Below are 19,141 nucleotides of genomic sequence, written 5' to 3'. Positions count from 1 at the left end.
GAGCCAAGCAAAAGGGGAAACCCCTTATAAAACCATCAGATCTGAGACTTATTCACTATCACAAGAACAGTATGGGAGAAACTGCCCCTATGATTCAATTATCTCCTACCAGGTGTCTCCCACAACATGTGGGAATTAGGGGAGCTACAATTCAAGATGAGATTTGGGTGGGGACACAGCCAAACCATACCATTCTGCCCCTGGCCCCTCCCAAGTCTCACATCCTCACATTTCAAAACCAATTATGCCTTCCCAACAGTCTCCCAAAGTCTTAACTCATTTCAGCATGAACTCAAAAGTCCACAGTTCAAAGTCTCATCTGAGACAAAGCAAGTCCCTTCCGCCTATGAGCCTGCAAAATCAAAAGTTAATTACTTCTAGATACAATAGGAGTATAGACATTGGATAAATACACCCATTCCAAATGGGAGAAATTGGCTGAAATGAAGGGGCTAAGGGCCCCATGCAAGTCCACAATCCAGCAGGGCAGTCAAATCTTAAAGCTCCAGAATGATAACCTTTGACTCCATGTCTCGCATCCAGGTCATGCTAATGCAAGAGGTGGGGTACCATGGTCTTGGGCAGCTCCACCCCTGTGGCTTTGCAAGGTACAGCTTCCCTCCTAGCTGCTTTCACGGGCTGGTGTTGAGTATCTGTGGCTTTTCCAGGTGCACAATGCAAGCTGTTGGTGGATCTACCATTCTGGGGTCTGGAGGATGGTGGCCTTCTTCTCACAGCTCTACTAGGCAGTGCCCCAGTGGAGACTCTGTGGGGGCTTCAACTCCACATTTCCCTTCCATACTGCCCTAGCAGAGGTTCTCCATGAGGGCCCCACCCCTGCAGCAAACGTTTGCCTGGACATCCAGGCATTTCCTTACATCCTCTGAAATCTAGGTGGAGGTTCCCAAACCTCAATTCTTGTGACTTCTATGCACCTGCAGGCTCAACCATGTGGAAGCTGCCAAGACTTGGGGCTTCCACCCTCTGAAGCCATGGCCCAAGCTGTACCTTGGCCCCTTTAGCCATTGCTAGAGCAACTGGGATGCAGGGCACCAAGTCCCTAGGCTGCACACAGCAGGGGGGCCCTGGGCCTGGCCCATGAAACCACTTTTTCCTCCTGGACCTCTGGGCCTGTGATGGGAGGGCTTGCTGCAAAGGTCTCTGACATAGCCTGAAGACATTTTCCCATTGTCTTGATGATTAACATTTGGCTCCTTGTCACCTATGCAAATTTCTGCAGGTGGCTTGAATTTCTCCTCAGAAAATGTGTTTTTTTTTCTATTGCATTGACAGTCTGCAAATTTTTCGAACTTTTATGCTCTCTTTTAAAACTGAATGCTTTTAACAGCAGCCAGGTCACCTCTTGAATGCTTTGCTGCTTAGAAATTTCTTCCACCAGATACCCTAAATCATCTCCCTCAAGTTCAAAGTTTCGGAAATCTCTACAGCAGGGGCAAAATGACACCAGTGTCTTTGCTAAAACATAGCAAGAGCCACTTTTACTGCAGTTCCCAACAAGTTCCTCATCTCTATCTGAGACCACCTTGGCCTGGATTTCATTGTCTATGTCATTATCAGCATTTTGGTCAAAGCCACTCAACAAGTCTCTAGGCAGTTCCTAACTTTCCCACATCTTCCTGTCTTCTTCTGAGCCCTCCAAACTGTTCCAACCTCTGCCTGTTACTCAGTTCCAAAGTTGCTTCCACATTTTTGGGTATCTTTACAGCAGCACCCCACTCCTGGTACCAGTTTACTATATTAGTCCATTTTCATGCTGCTGATAAAGACATACCTGAGTTTAGGTAATTTATAAAGAAAAAGAGGTTTAATGGACTCACAGATCCACGTGGCTGGGGAGGCCTTACAATCATGGTGGAAGGAGAAAGACACATCTTACATGGTAGCAGGCAAGAGAGAATGAGAGCCAAGCAAAAGGGGAAACCCCTTTAAAAAAAAACCATCAGATCTCTTGAGACTTATTCACTACCACAAGTACAGTCTGGGGGAAACTCTCCCCATGATTCAGTTATCTTCCACCAGGTCTCTCCCACAACACATGAGAATTATAGGAGCTACAATTAAAGATGAGATTTGGATGGGGACACAGCCAAGCCATATCACACCTGTATAGGGCATTTATCATGAATGGAGCTTGCAGGGCTGTAAGTTGTTTTGGGTGAGTCAGTGAGTGAGTAGTGAGTGAATGTGAAAACTAGGACATTACTGTATACTACTGTGGATTTTATAAATGCTGTACCCTTAGGATATACTAAATTTATTAAATATATTTTTGTTTCTTCAACAATAAATCACCCTTAGCTTACTGTAACTTTTTTACTGTATAAACTTTTTTTTTTTTTTTTTAAACGGAGTCTCAGTCTGTCACCAAGCTGGAGTGCAGTGGCACGATCCTGGCTCACTGCAACCTCTGCCTCCCAGGTTCAAGCGATTCTCCTGCCTCAGCCTCCCAAGTAGCTGGGACTACAGGCGCGGGCCACCACACACAGCTAATTTGTATTTTTAGTAGAGACTGGATTTCACTATGTTGGCCAGGATGGTCTCGATCTCTTAACCTCGTGATCTGCCCACCTCGCCCTTTCAAAGTGCTGGGATTACAGGCGTAAGCTGCCATGCCTGGCCTAAACTTTTAAATATTTTAAAACTTTTGACTTTTTTGTAATAATACTTGGCTTAAATATAAACACAGTGTGCAGCTATACAAAAATATTTATATCCTTACTCTATAAGCTTTTTTCTATTAAAAGCTTTTTTTTTTACTTCTTAAACTTTTTTGTTAAAAACTTAGACACAAATATCCACATTAGCCTAGGCCTACGTATCTTGATGACAATCATTGCCATGTCACTAGACCATAGGAACTTTTCGGCTTCATTATAATCTTACAGAACCACTGTAGTATATGTGGTCCATAGTTGACCACAATGTTGTTATACGGAGAATTACAATAATTTAAACCTTTGAAGAATTTAGCTTTATGTCTACATATTATTCCCAACATGATTATTAACCTTGAAAGGAATTTGACCTATATTTTCTTTTTTAAATTATGAAATATTATACACATAGAAAAATGCACAAAACAGAAACATACAGCTCAGTGATTTATTACAAAGCAGAATACCCATGTAGGTACAGCCTAGGTAAAGACATAGAGTAGTACTAGTAACCCCATAGCTTCTCTCCATTTTTTTGCCTTTCAGTCACCCTAGAGTGTTCAGTGTCACCATTGTTACAATCATGACTCTCTTGCCTTTCTTCTTACCACCTAAGCTCATATCCCTGAATATTGTAGTTTAATTTTTTCTGTTTTCTGAACTTAATATAATTTATTCAGTCTGTATTCTTTTGTTTATGGTTTTCTCATTCAACATTATGTTTTTTAGATTAATTCAAGTAATTGTCAGTAGTTTTAGTTTGTTTTTGTATCTGTACAGTAAGTGTATATTATAATTCGTTCTGTATTCTAAATGGCATAGTGTACAGTAGTGTTTCTGTGTAGCATATTATAAGGAATTTGTATGTAGTAAGTATATACTATATCTATTTTACTGTTGATGGAATTTTGAGTTTTCCAATTTTTTGGCTATTATGGGTAATAATACTTATGAACATTCTTATACCTATCTCTTGGTGCACATGTACAAGCACTTCAGTTGTGTATATGTTCAGAATGGCTTGTTGGGTCATAGAATATAAATATCTTCGGCTTTAGTAGAAATTGCCAAACTCTTTTTCCATAGTGATTATATCAATTTACATTTCCACTAGCAGAGTATGATCGTTTACATTCCTCTACTTTCTTGCCAACACATACTATTGTCCGTCTTTTTGCTTTTAACCATTCTGGTGAGTGTGCACTGGTATTTCCTTGGGTTTTCAACTTATTTTTTCCTCATGACTAATGAGATTGATTGTCTTCTGAAGTGCCTATCAATGTCTTAAGCCAATTTATATATAGTCTCGTCTGTCTTTTTCTTATTGATTTGTAGGTGTTCCTCATGTATTCTGGATATGAGCCCTTTATGGCCATACCACCCTGAATGCTCCTGATCTCATCTGATCTCAGAAGCTAAGCAGGGTCGGGCCTGGTTAGTACTTGGATGCATATGAGCCCTTTGTCAGTTATACTTGTTGCACATATCTTCTTTCACTCTGTGGGTTACCTTAAATAGTCTTTGACAAATGGGAATTTTAAATTTTAGTGTAGTTTAGTTTATTAAAATATGTCTATGATTAGGCTGGTCGTGGTGGTTCATGCCTGTAATCCCAGCACTTTGGGAGGCTGAGGCGGTGGATCACTTGAACCCAGGAGTTCAAGACCAGCCTGGCCAACATGGTGAGTGAAACCCCATCTCTACTAAAAATACAAAAACTTAGCTGGCATGGTGGCGTGTGCCTGTAATCCCAGCTACTTGGGAGGCTGAGGCAGGAGAATAGCTTGAACCCAGAAGGTGGAGGTTTCAGTGAGCCGAGATCATGCCACTGCATTCCAGCCTGGGCAACAGAGTGAGAATCAACTTCAAAAATAATAAATAAATAAATAAATAAAATTATATATATATATATATGTATGTATGTACGTGTGTGTGTGTGTGTGTATATATGTATGTATATGATTAATGCTCTTTATGTTCCATTTAAGAAGTGCTTCCCTGTCCTAAGGTCATGAAAACTTTCTTATCAGTTAACCTGAATATAGAAGCTTTATTGGTTTGCCTGTAATATTTAATTTAGATCTACAATCCCCATGGAACTAATTTTTTTTGTGAATATCTTTAGTTGAATGCAGGCTTATTTTTTCCCTGTTGATATCCAGTTGTCTTATCACCTTTTAGTGAAAAGATCATTCTTTCTTGTGCAGTGCCACCTTAATTATAAAGTAAGTGTTCATGAAATGGGTGTCTACTTCTAGGCCTCCTTTTCTTTGCTATTGATCTCTTTTTCTATCACTTACCAATATTATATTCCTAATTCCCAGTAGAGCGAATCTTTCAGTCTTGTTTTTCTTCTTAAAGATTAAGTTTTTGGTTATTCTTGGTCTTTAGTGTTTCCATATAAATAGTTTTTATTTTTATTTTTGCTATTGATTTCCAACTTAATTGCATTGTTGTAAGAAAACGTACTTTGTATGATTTCAGTCCTTCCAAATTTGAGAGTTTCTCGGTGTATCTCAGCATGTAGTCAATTTTAATAAATGTTCTACATCTTCTTGAAAAGGATGTATCTCCCCCCCCATCTTGTAATTTAAAAGATGTTCTATATATAAGTAGAAAAATAAGAGGAAACTCAGATCACACAATACAGAATTGTCTATGGGGCAAAGAAAAATGCCAGAAATATACCAGACTGTCTTAAGTGCAGGCTTAATGGCTGATCCTTGGCATAATACTTCACACAGAACTCCCTAAATATGTGCTGATATTTTTAGCTATCAAAGACATGTGATTTAGTATTACTTGAGACAAAATATTTTTTCTTTTACCCTGGGTGTACCAGCTCTTGGCTAATAACTCCAAGAAAAGGATGTTATAAACTTTTAGAAACATTTGCTTTCAGGATCTGCCAGAGCATCTTTTGGAGATCGAAAGGTAGAACTTTCCAGTTCATCCCAGCATGGACCTAGCTATGATGTGTATAACCCATTCTATATGTATCAGCACATTTCACCTGATTTGAGTCGACGCTTTCCTCCCCGTTCAGAAGTGACAAGACTGTATGGATCGGGTATGAACATCTTTTGTGCTTTTCCTCTCTGTGTTTCTCTTTAAGAAATTTAGAAATCAAATGTAAGATATGGGAATAAATGATTTTTACTATTAAAAGCATTTTAAAAATAAGGAAACAAGCTTCATAAATGTGATAAACGTTATGACATCTCTGTAGTATTATATCTAATATAAGAATTGAAAGATTAATGAGTTATATCTGTTGGTAGTTCTAAATTCCATTTAATTTCCCTTCTTTGAAAGAAGCTTTGGTTCAAGAGATCTTTTATACAACATGGAGACTATAGTTAATTATGATATATTCTTGAAAAGTGCTAAGAGAGTGGATATTAGGTGTTCTCAAAACACTTTTTGTTATCATTCAAAAGTGATAACTGTGAGGTAATACATTTGTAAATTAGCTAGATTTAATCATTCTGCAATGTATATATACTTTAAAACATTATGTTGTTCATGATAAATACATATAACAAAAGAGAAAGAAGTTAGCTACATACCAGGTACAAGGGAAAAAACATAAAGAAGAAAGAAGTTTTGTTTTCAGATTATTTTGTCTTTTTGTTGTTGTTGTTGTTGTTTTGAGACAGAGTCTCACTTTGTTGCCCAGGCCGGAGTGCAGTGGTGCAATCTCAGCTCACTGCAGCATCAACCTCCCAGGCTCAAGTGATTCTCACACCTCAGCTCCCCATCACCCCTGCCCCACCGCAGAAGCTGGGGCTACAGACGGGTGCCACCACACCTGACTAATTTTTTTGAATTTTTTTGTATTTTTTTGTAGAGATGGGGTTTTGCCATGTTGCCCAGGTTAGGCTCAAAATCCTGGGCTGAAGCAATCCTCCTGCCTTGGCCTCCCAAATTGCTGGGATTACAGGCATGAGCCACTACACCAGCCCAGATTATTTTGTATGCATTTCACTTGTCACCTGTATATTCATAAACTCTTCAACAGCTATTTGTACATAGATATGTTGTACTAAATACAGTAATTTTTTTTCATTTTTTTCTGTATTCAGTGAAAATGATGAATTTAGAAACTCATGGTGTGATGGGAAATATAAACAAACTGCTTAAGTGATTATAGAGCTTTTGTAGTTTCATATTTGAGACTGTGTGAATTATAGTCTATCATGTTCGTCTGTGATTCACAAAATTCTCAGTTTTTCAGGATATATATATATACACACACATATATATGTATGTGTATATATATGTATATATGTATACATATGTGTGTATATATGTATATATACGTGTGTGTGTGTATATATATGTATATATGTATACATATGTGTGTGTGTATATATATCTCTCTCTCTCAACCAGTGAATTTAGGGTGAGGTACTGAAAATAAAGAAGAAATACTTATTTAAGGGCCTGCCTTGCGTTCACTACTGTGCTAGAATATACAATTGGCATACAAAGTTCCTTTCTTCACAGATCTTACAGTGTAGGAGGGAAACTAAAAATACAGACTAGAAATATAGGAGCACATGGGATTGAGTATTGATTTTTAAAAGTAATACCTGCTTATTAATAATAAATAGTTGCACTACATTTAATACAGAGTGTTTACTCTTAGATTATATTTGTTGGATCAAGGAATGGGGAATGTAAAGAAAAAAGTAATTTTCCCTGTTTGATAATTGATGTGGATGTGAAAATGTGTTGTTTGATTTATGTTGATTTCTGTTTCAAACAAAAATAAAATAATTGAAAAAAATTTTTTTAAGTTTAAAAAATTTTTATTAGAAGGCTTTATCTCTTCTGTAGATTTGCACAAAATATTCATGATGTATTGCTACAGAGATTTAGTTCATGGTAATTAAGTAGAATTCCAGTGTTTCTTAAAAATATATACTTTTCTCATATCCCTTTGTAGTTTGTGATTTAAGGACCAACAAACTTCCCGGTTCCCCTGGGCTAAGCAAATCTATGTTTGATCTTACAAACTCATCTCAGCGATTCATCCAGGTGAATTATCTACATAAATTTAATTATATGTGATAATTTCCTTTCAAATTAAAAATTCAGAAATGTATGAATTACATTAGGAATATGCTGTATATTTTTTGTAGATGTATCTGTTCTGATATCTGAAGAATAAATAATTGATATTTCCCATGTATATTATTTTAGAAAGCTGTTATTTGATTGCTAAAAGGCAGTAGTTTTTCTTTTTTCAATAAATTTTATATCTCAGTTGGTATGCTCTCAGGGAACCTTGAAACAGTTGGTGTTTAAAATGGTGTAATTAAAAGTGCTTATTAATTTAGCTTTTCTTACTGAATATAACCAGCTAGTTTTAAAAATTATATTTCTTTTGAGATGTAGGACTTTATTCACTGATATTAACACTGCATCCTCCTGGTTTTGAAAAGGAATTGAGAATTATTTTGATGTTTTTAAAAATGTTTCTTTTTTATTACAAGTAAACTGTAATTATTTAAAATTAGGAAATAGAAGTAAGCGAAATAGAAAGACAAATTCCCATATTTCCTATAACTCAGAGTAAGTGCAATGTGAAAATATTGTTATATGTACTCATGGTCTTGTTTCCATGTGAATATATGTACATATATTTTTAAAAATGGAAATATATTCTAGATAATCCTTAATCCTCAAGTGAGTTAACTTTTTATAGATTTAATTTTTTTATAGCAGCAGTTGTTTAACACGCATCAGAATTGTTTGGAGAGCTTGTTAAAACACAGGATGACAGGCTTCATCCTCAGAGTTCTTAATTCAGTAGTAGCTCTGCAGTAGGGCCTGAGTTTGTATTCCTACCAAGTTCCAAATGATACTGTTTCTGCAGGTCCAGATTGACTATGCTTTGATAATTGCTGCTTTACAAGTTTTTCCATAGCAGGCTATTTCTAAATAAATTCTCATTTTCATTAATACTCTCAGGTATGAAACTTAAGCAGTAATATCTTTCTCCTTATTACAAAACCAAACCAAGAACAGCAAAGGCTTTCCAGTATATCATCTTATAAGATATTTAAGATATTCCTAACAAATGCCAAAAGCTTTTTTTTTTTTTTTTTCCACTACCTGTAAGTGGGAAATTCTGACCTGTAACTCTGTCAAAATAGCATGCAGTTTGTTACTAGGATGGATATTGAGGCATATGTATCAGAATCCTTAAGGTTTCATATGCAATTTCTGACTAAAGAGTAATTTTATTTATAGAGACATGATTCATTGTCCAGTGTACCCAGTAGTTCTTCTTCAAGGAAAAATTCTCAGGGGAGTAACAGAAGCCTGGGTAAGGAATAAAGTATCCTACTTTTATACTCTTAAGATAATTATTTCTACTCAATAGTAACTTGAAAGTGTATATAAGGTGAAAAACTCTAGATGATTGTATCTACTATGTTGATATAATAAATTAAGTCTAAATAAAACTATGTTGGTAGTGTTATCAGCATATGGATACTCAGATCACATGGTCCATTTCTCAGTGTTCAGGTACAAGTGCGGCTTTTTAAAAAGTGATGAAGCAGTTGAATATCTTTTGTTTGTATTAAAGTGTACTAGTGAAGGAGCCTCCAGAAGAATACAGTATTAAGACCATATAAATGTTATTTGGAAAGATTTCTCTTAGTTTTAATTTAAATCCCTCACTGCAATTAGGTTAAGTTTTTAAAACCATGAGACCTTTTTATAGTATATATCTTCCCTCTAGTGCTTCAATAAATATATTAAAGTGTGATTTTTGTCTTCTTAGATTGTGAACTTTAAAAAATAATTGTAGCATTTTAAAATTGTGCTCTTAAAATTGGATTGTATCAAAGCTTAATTGGGTTAGAAGGATTGCATGGCATTTGAAACATCTTTGTCCTTTTATAATTCAGATACAATTACTCTATCAGGAGATGAAAGGGACTTTGGGAGACTGAATGTGAAATTGTTTTATAATTCTTCAGTAGAACAGATCTGGATCACAGTTTTACAGGTAAATTAGTATAGTTAATACCAGCTTTTATTACAAAATTGAATATTTAGACATTGTAAACACTGACTATTGCCCTTTTCTGGGGAATGGGCCAATGCCACCTTTGACATTTGGAATTCTTTAATATTTTTACAGAAAATAGTATTTAATAAAGCATCTAAGAAAAAAATCTGTAGTATGATGGAAGTATGTGTGTTTTTAAGCTCAAGAGGGAAATTGACATAACATCTAGAATATTATATGTCAAAATTTGCTTAATGTGGATGCAACATGAGGTCTCAGTAGACAAGTTTATTTTTTGTAGTTTTTATCTAAAGTCAGTACCTCAAGAAATACATCAAATGTTTGTATTGTTGGATCCTTTGTAAAATTCAAACTGTATTTTTAATTTTTTTAGTGCAGAGATTTAAGTTGGCCCTCTAGTTATGGAGACACTCCTACTGTTTCTGTAAAAGGAATACTTACATTGCCCAAACCAGTGCATTTCAAATCTTCAGCCAAGGAAGGTTCCAACGTAAGTGGCTGTTTGTATTTGAATTTCTTTTCTGGTTTTTTTTTTTACATTTGTCACTTTTACCCATGTAAACAAGTCAGAATAAGAAAGTCTTTTATCTTAGGGAAACTACAACTATGTATTATTGCTTTTTCAAGGCAACTTTGAGTCTGAAAAATATTTGATATTTATTGTCTAGTATTAAGATGCATTTAAAAAGAATATCTTATTCACTAAAATATATAGAAGATGAACAATATCTAAGAAACCTGTTTACTTTTCTTGTGTGAAAGGAAATAAATCTTGGCTTCTCTTTTCCCCAACCCACTTTGGCTTTGAAAAATAAATTCATGATTGCAATGAATTTCTTTTAAATATTTCCAATTAGTATAACAGAAAGACTTACGATCCTGAGTTTGGTTTTGTAGATCCTAGATTTTACATTAATTTAAATACATCTTCATTTCTGTCACTTGTTATAGGTTAAAAGATTATTGTTTTTCTATGCAAATGAAAAGATATCTTCTAAAAGACATCATTTTAAAATAATATCATTCAAATGACTAATAAACATAAAAAGTTTCTTCTCACTATTAATCATAGAAATACAAATTTAAATTGCGTGTATTGCTTTCTGTTTCTTTCTTCCTCTTTCTTTCTTTCCTTTCTTCTTAGAATTAGGAAAACTTTTATTTTATTTTATTTTATTTTTTATTTTTTTTTAAATTAATTTATTTTTTTTATTGATCATTCTTGGGTGTTTCTCGCAGAGGGGGATTTGGCAGGGTCACAGGACAATAGTGGAGGGAAGGTCAGCAGATAAACAAGTGAACAAAGGTCTCTGGTTTTCCTAGGCAGAGGACCCTGCGGCCTTCCGCAGTGTTTGTGTCCCTGGGTGCTTGAGATTAGGGAGTGGTGATGACTCTTAAGGAGCATGCTGCCTTCAAGCATCTGTTTAACAAAGCACATCTTGCACCGCCCTTAATCCATTCAACCCTGAGTGGATACAGCACATGTTTCAGAGAGCACAGGGTTGGGGGTAAGGTCACAGATCAACAGGATCCCAAGGCAGAAGAATTTTTCTTAGTACAGAACAAAATGAAAAGTCTCCCATGTCTACCTCTTTCTACACAGACACGGCAACCATCCGATTTCTCAATCTTTTCCCCACCCTTCCCCCCTTTCTATTCCACAAAACCGCAATTGTCATCATGGCCCGTTCTCAATGAGCTGTTGGGTACACCTCCCAGACGGGGTGGTGGCCGGGCAGAGGGGCTCCTCACTTCCCAGTAGGGGCGGCCGGGCAGAGGCGCCCCTCACCTCCCGGATGGGGCAGCTGGCCGGGCGGGGGGCTGACCCCCCCACCTCCCTCCCGGACGGGGCGGCTCGCCGGGCAGAGGGGCTCCTCACTTCCCAGTAGGGGCGGCCGGGCAGAAGCGCCCCTCACCTCCCGGACGGGGCGGCTGGCCGGGCGGGGGGCTGACCCCCCCACCTCCCTACCGGACGGGGCGGCTGGCCGGGTGGGGGGCTGACCCCCCCACCTCCCTCCCGGATGGGGCGGCTGGCCGGGCAGAGGGGCTCCTCACTTCCCAGTAGGGGCGGCCGGGCTGAGGCGCCCCTTACCTCCCGGACGGGGCGGCTGGCCGGGTGGGGGGCTGACCCCCCCCACCTCCCTCCCAGATGGGGCGGCTGGCCGGGCGGGGGGCTGACCCCCCCACCTCCCTCCCGGACGGGGCGGCTGGCCAGGCAGAGGGGCTCCTCATTTCCCAGTAGGGGCGGCCGGGCAGAGGCGCCCCTCACCTCCCGGATGGGGCGGCTAGCCGGGTGGGGGGCTGACCCCCCACCTCCCTCCCGGACGGGGCGGCTGGCCAGGCGGGGGGCTGACCCCCCCACTTCCCTCCCGGACGGGGCGGCTGGCCGGGCAGAGGGGCTCCTCACTTCCCAGTAGGGGTGGCCGGGCAGAGGCGCCCCTCACCTCCCGGACGGGGCGGCTGGCCGGGCGGGGGGCTGACCCCCCCACCTCCCTCCCGGATGGGGCAGCTGGCCGGGCGGGGGGGCTGACCCCCCCACCTCCCTCCCGGATGGGGCGGCTGGCCGGGCAGAGGGGCTCCTCACTTCCCAGTAGGGGCGGCCGGGCTGAGGCGCCCCTTACCTCCCGGACGGGGCGGCTGGCCGGGTGGGGGGCTGACCCCCCCCCACCTCCCTCCCAGACGGGGCGGCTGGCCGGGTGGGGGGCTGACCCCCCCACCTCCCTCCCGGACGGCACGGCTGGCCCGGCGGGGGGCTGACCCCCCCACCTCCCTCCCGGACGGGGCGGCTGGCCGGGCAGAGGGGCTCCTCATTTCCCAGTAGGGGCGGCCGGGCAGAGGCGCCCCTCAACTCCCGGATGGGGTGGCTAGCCGGGCGGGGGGCTGACCCCCCACCTCCCTCCCGGACGGGGCGGCTGGCCAGGCGGGGGGCTGACCCCCCCACTTCCCTCCCGGACGGGGCGGCTGGCCGGGCAGAGGGGCTCCTCACTTCCCAGTAGGGGTGGCCGGGCAGAGGCGCCCCTCACCTCCCGGACGGGGCGGCTGACCAGGCGGGGGGCTGACCCCCCCACCTCCCTCCCGGACGGGGTGGCTGGCCAGGCGGGGGGCTGACCCCCCCACCTACCTCCCGGACGGCACGGCTGGCCCGGCAAGGGGCTGACCCCCCCACCTCCCTCCCGGACGGCACGGCTGGCCGGGCGGGGGGCTGACCCCCCCACCTCCCTCCCGGACGGGGCAGCTGGCCGCACGGGGGGCTGACCCCCCCACCTCCCTCCCGGACGGGGCGGCTGGCCGGGCAGAGGGGCTCCTCACTTCCCAGTAGGGGCGGCCGGGCAGAGGCACCCCTCACCTCCCGGATGGGGCGACTGGCCGGGCGGGGGGCTGACCCCCCCCACCTCCCTCCCGGACGGGGCGGCTGGCCGGGCGGGGGGCTGACCCCCTCACCTCCCTCCCAGACGGCGTGGCTGGCCAGGCGGGGGGCTGACCCCCCCACCTCCCTCCCGGACGGGCGGCTGGCCGGGCGGGGGGCTGATCCCCCCACCTCCCTCCCGGACGAGGTGGTTGCCGGGCGGAGACGCTCCTCACTTCCCAGATGGGGTGGCTGCTGGGCGGAGGGGCTCCTCACTTCTCAGACGGGGCGGCTGCCGGGCGGAGGGGCTCCTCACTTCTCAGACGGGGTGGTTGCCAGGCAGAGGGTCTCCTCACTTCTCAGACGGGGCGGCCAGGCAGAGATGCTCCTCACATCCCGGACGGGGTGGCAGGGCAGAGGTGCTCCCCACATCTCAGACGATGGGCGGCCGGGCAGAGACGCTCCTCACTTCCCAGATGGGATGGCGGCCGGGAAGAGGCGCTCCTCACTTCCTAGATGAGATGGCGGCCGGGCAGAGACTCTCCTCACTTTCCAGACTGGGCAGCCAGGCAGAGGGGCTCCTCACATCCCAGACGATGGGCGGCCGGGCAGAGACGCTCCTCAATTCCCAGACGGGGTGGCGGCCGGGCAGAGGCTGCAATCTCGGCACTTTGGGAGGCCAAGGCAGGCTGCTGGGAGGTGGAGGTTGTAGCGAGCCGAGATCACACCACTGCACTCCAGCCTGGGCACCATTGAGCACTGAGTAAACGAGACTCCGTCTGCAATCCTGGCACCTCGGGAGGCCGAGGCTGGCGGATCACTCGCGGTCAGGAGCTGGAGACCAGCCCGGCCAACACATCGAAACCCCGTCTCCACCAAAAAAATACGAAAACCAGTCAGGTGTGGCGGTGCGTGCCTGCAATCGCAGGCACTCGGCAGGCTGAGGCAGGAGAATCAGGCAGGGAGGTTGCAGTGAGCCGAGATGGCAGCAGCACCGTCCAGCTTCGGCTCGGCATCAGAGGGAGACCGTGGAAAGAGAGGGAGAGGGAGACCGTGGAAAGAGGGGAGAGGGAGAGGGAAAGGGAGAGGGAGAGGGAAAACTTTTACAGGTATTCTAGAACATACAACTTCTTAGAAATTATCTTGACACTACATGTCAAAACCTTAAAATATTTATACTTTTAAACAGTAATTCTACTTTGAAACTGGAAATTATTCCTGTGGAAATAATCTAAAATACAAACAAAAATATATAAAATACTCTTGGAAGTTTTGTTTGAAGAAAAATGGAAAAAACTTCAAATGTGTCATACAGAGGAATGGTTGAAAAACCTAATGGTGTACCTATGTGTATTAGTTTCCTAGGGCTACCATAACAGTACTGTACCACAAACTGGGTGACTTACAGCAACAGAATTTTCTCTCTTGCAGCTTTGGAGAAAGTCCAAAATTAAAATGTCAGCAGTGTTGATTCCTTCTCTGAGGGAGAATCTGTTCCATGCCTCTCTTCCAGCTACTGTGATGGCCAGCAATCCTTGACATTCCCTGGCTTGTAGATCACTCCAGTCTCTGCTTCTGTCTTCACATGGCATTATACCTGTGTTCTGTGTATTCACATGGCCATCTTCTTAAAAGGATACCAGTCATTAGGGGTCCACCCTACGTCAGTATTACCTTTTCTTAACTTCACTGATCACATCTACAGTGACCCTGTTTCCAAATGAGTTCACATTCTGAGATGCTGGGGCTCAGGACTTCAACATATCTTTTTTAGGGGGGTGTAATTCATCCCATAACACCATGTGATAGAAAACTAGGTAACTATGAAAACTAATGTTTAGGAAGAGTTTTTAAGGAGCTGGAAAAACATTTTTAATAAATGAAAAAGATAATGATCAAAATTGGGTTGTGTGTGTATGTGTATATGTGTATGAATGTGTATATATGTATGTTTGTGTATATGTATATATGTATATATATATTGGGATCTTACTTTATGAAAATATGTATCATTGAAAGTCTATCTAGAAATAAACCTTAACTCATTATAACCTTGACACTCATAGATGAATACTTTCTGAATTAAACAATTTTACTTTTTGATTTTCAAATAAAGCTAATTTAACTTAGGAAAAGTTAGGAAAAATGTTCCCATATTAAAACTTGTATGGAATCTTTCATTTTACAATTTTATTATTATATATAAAGTTGTTTGGGAGACTCCTATTTGGCAAAATATGGAAAGTGTGAAATGAAGCATCACACTTGCATAATTTGTAAGGTCATTAAACATTTTGTGTGTAATATATAATTGGTGTGATTCTATGACTTGAGACTCTAAAAGAAAAAGATAGCTCAGTAGTTGTGAGACCCTCAGAAAGACAGTTCTGGCTGTACAGACAGACATAAGCTGTTACAACAAGAGTAACAGTTTGGGCACAGTATAGGCATACTTCGGAGATACTGTAGGTTCAGTTCCAGACTGCCACACTAAAATGAACATTGCAATAAAGCAGGTCACATGAGATTTTTGGTTTCCCAGTGCATACAAAAGTTATCTTTATACTGTAGTCCATTAAGTGTGCAATAGCATTATGTCTAAAAAAAGTAATTTACATACTTTAATTTAAAATACTTTATTTCTAAAAAATGTTAGTGATCATCTGAGTCTTCAGCAAGTTGTAATTTTTTTGCTGGTGGAAGGTTTTGCCTTGATGTTGATGGTTGCTGAATGATCAGGGTGGTGGTTAGTGAAGGTTGAAGTGGCTGTGGCAATTTCTTAAAATAAGACAACAGTGAAGTTGGCCACATCTATTGACTCTTCCTTTCACAAAAAAGTTCCCTGTAGTATGTGATGCTGTTTGATAGCATTTTATCCACAGTAGAACTTCTTTCAAAATTGGATTCCATCCTCTCAAACCCTGCTATTGCTTTTCAGCTAGTTTATGTAATATTCTGAATCCTCTGAATTCATTTCAACAACATTCACAGCATCTTCACCAGGAGTAGATTCCATCTCCAGAAACTACTTTCTTTGCTCATGTGTGAGAATCAACTCCTTATCTGTTCATATTGTATCATGAGATGGCAGCCATTCAATTGCATCTTCAGGATCCGCTTCTAATTCTAGTTCTCTTGCTGTTTCCACCACATCTGCAATTACTTCCTCTGCCGAAATTTTGAATCCCTCAAAGTCAGCCATGAGGATTAGAATAAACTTCTTCCAGATTCCTGCTAATGTCCTTTTTTTGACCTTTCGTGCATCATGAATTTTCTTAATGGCATCTAAAATCCTGAATCCTTTCTAAAAAGTTTTCAATTGCTTTTGCCCAGGTCCATCAGAGGAATCACTATCTATGGCAGTGATAGCCTTACAAAATTTAGTTTTTAAGTAATAACACTTGAAAGTTGAAATTACTCCCTGATCCATGGGATGCAGAATGGATGTTTGCAGACATGAAAATAACATTCATCTCTGTATACATCTCTGTCAGGGCTCTTGGGTGACGAAGTGCATTGTCAATGAGAAATAATGTTTTGAAAGGAATCTTTTTTTTTTGAGCAGTAGATCTCAATAGTAGACTTAAAATATTTAGTAAACCATGCTGTAAACAGATATGCTGTTATCCAGGCTTTGTTGTTCCCTTTATAGAGCACAGGCATAGTTAATTTAGTATAATACTTAAGGGCCCTAGGATTTTCAAAACAGTGAGTGTTGGCTTCAACTCAGAGTGACTGATTGCATTAGCCCCTAACAAGAGAGTCAGCCTAGTCCTTTGAAGCCTTGAAGTCAGGCATTGACTTCTCCTCCGTAACTGTGAAAGTCCTAGATGGCATCTTCTTCCAACAGAAGGCTCTTTTGTCTACATTGAAAATCTGTTGTTGAATGTAGCCACCTTCTTAACTAGATCTTCTGGATAACTTGCTGCAACTTCTACATTAGCACTTGCTGCTTCACCTTGCACTTTTATGTTTTGGAGACTGTTTCTTTCCTTAAACCCCGTGAACCAACCTCTACTAGCTTTTAGTTTTTCTTCTTCAGCTTCTTCACTTCTCTCAGCCTTCATAGAATTGAAGAGAGTTAGGACCTTGCTCTGGATTAGGTTTTGGCTTAAGGGAATGTTGTGGCTGATTTGATTTTCTCTCCAGACAAATAAAACTCTCTCCACATCAGCAATAAGGCTGTTTCACTTTCTTATTTGTATATTCACCGGAGTAGCATGTTTAATTTCCTTCAATAATTTTTCCTTTGCATTCACAACTTGACTAAGTGGTATAAAAGGCCTAGCTTTTGGTCTATCTCAGCTTTCAGCATAGCTTCCTCACTAAGCTTAGTCATTTCTAGCTTTTGATTTAAAGTCAGAGATGTACGTTTGTTCCTTTCCCTTGAACACTTAGAGGGCATTTTAGGGTTATTAATTGGCCTAATTTCAATATTGTTGTGTCTTAGGAAACAGGGAGGCCTGAGGAGAGGGAGAGAGATGGAACAGCTGGTTGCCGGAGCCGTCAGAACACACACATTTATCGATTAAGTTGCCCATCTTATATAGGTGTGGTTCGTGGCACTCCAAAACAATTACAATAGTAATATCAAAGATCACTGATCACAGGTCACCATAACAGATGTAATAATAATGAAAAAGTTTGAACTATTATGAGAATTACCAAAATGTGACAGAGACATGAAGTGAGCACATGCTGGTGGAAAAACGACACTGATAGACTTATTCAACACAGTGTTGCCACGAACCTTCAATTTTTAAAAAATGTAATGTCTATGAAGCACATTAAAGCAAAGTACAGTAAAATGAGGTATGCCTGTAGTCAAAATATTTATGCTAGTTGCCCAGATATCTTGCCTTTTCAAAAGGAATAAAAGCTCCTTTCTAAATGGATGCATTAAAGATGGAAAGAAGGAAGTGTATGGCAAAGAACCGTCTAGTGTCAAGAATATGTTAGCCCATAGTAAGCCAACGATTTAAAAATATTAAAAGTAACAAGAGCATTTAAAAATGTTCTGAGGCTAGAAAACAGTGACTTGCTGACTGAGATGGGTGCTTAGGAGAGAAGGTATAATTTTAAACTCATATTTTCCTTTGTCTTCTCTATCAAGGAGTTAGATTTTCAGATCGGAAAGGGTGGAATAAATGTCACCAAAAGAGAAATTGAAGCCTGAGATAGATGGGAAGATTCTTTAGACAAAAAATAACTCCTTTAAAGAAACAATTCAAGTCTCTTTATGTGAACAAGTTAGATACTATGAACAAGAGAGTGCTTGCATATGAGATTCTTGCACCACTCTCCTGAACTGTTGAAGAATGGTATTGATAACAGGAAAGATGCCAGAACCAAAGATGGAAAAACAATTAATTTTTAAAAAGGGAAAAAGCTGTATTGTGGTGAGCATGGTGTTGATATGACCTGAATTCCTAAATAATTTAAAGGATGATTTGTGAAATTAAGAAAGGTAGAACCCAGGATAAATTCTAGAAAAACAAGTCATTGTCATTCTTATTTTCATTCACATTAAAAAGATGTTTTGTTGTAAAAAGAATTAAATATACCTTTCCTAAATATAAAATAAAATATTATTTTGTATTGGCATATAAGCCTTTTATTTATACATTTTATGTTTTCTTTTTTTTTTTTTTTTTTAAGGCTATTGAATTTATGGAAACGTTTGTATTTGCTATTAAACTTCAAAGTCTACAAACTGTAAGACTTGTATTTAAGATTCAAACCCAGACTCCCAGGAAGAAAACCATTGGAGAATGCTCACTGTCACTGAGAACCCTTAGCACACAGGAAATGGATTACTCTTTGGATATAACACCACCTTCAAAAATTTCTGTAAGCGATAATAATATGTTAAGAGTATTTCATACTTTTAGAATTATTTGGTGGATGGGCTTTTGTTTGTTAGAGAATAACCTGAATAGAATATTAGAGGATCTGGAAGGCTCTCAAGTAGCAATAATATTATTTTCAAATATTTTAGAAATTATTGATAAAATGTTAACAGAACTGTTTTCTTTCTCCATTGGAAAATAACCTCAGGGTTACCTTCTC

At 41.1% G+C, this 19,141-nt stretch overlaps 1 protein-coding gene across 5 annotated transcripts in view; it reads left to right on the top strand.

Annotated features, from left to right (window-relative positions):
* TC2N (tandem C2 domains, nuclear) overlaps positions 1-19,141 on the top strand; it is an 89,866-nt gene that overhangs the window by 59,685 nt on the left and 11,040 nt on the right. For 3 of the 5 annotated variants that reach the window (XM_001145068.8, XM_009428294.5, XM_009428295.5), the window contains exons 4-9: positions 5,578-5,745; positions 7,627-7,718; positions 8,937-9,012; positions 9,602-9,702; positions 10,100-10,216; positions 18,731-18,922. In XM_001145068.8, coding sequence (XP_001145068.1) covers positions 5,578-5,745; positions 7,627-7,718; positions 8,937-9,012; positions 9,602-9,702; positions 10,100-10,216; positions 18,731-18,922 — 746 coding nt within the window. The remainder of the gene's footprint in view (positions 1-5,577; positions 5,746-7,626; positions 7,719-8,936; positions 9,013-9,601; positions 9,703-10,099; positions 10,217-18,730; positions 18,923-19,141) is intronic. The other 2 variants (XM_510126.9, XM_024348865.3) reach the window with 2 other exon arrangements.

This window comes from Pan troglodytes, chromosome 15, assembly GCF_028858775.2.
Source record: "Pan troglodytes isolate AG18354 chromosome 15, NHGRI_mPanTro3-v2.0_pri, whole genome shotgun sequence".
Classification (NCBI taxonomy): Eukaryota; Metazoa; Chordata; class Mammalia; order Primates; family Hominidae; genus Pan; species Pan troglodytes.
Note: the sequence above shows the minus strand (reverse complement) of the source record. Positions and strands in the feature narration are given on the sequence as shown.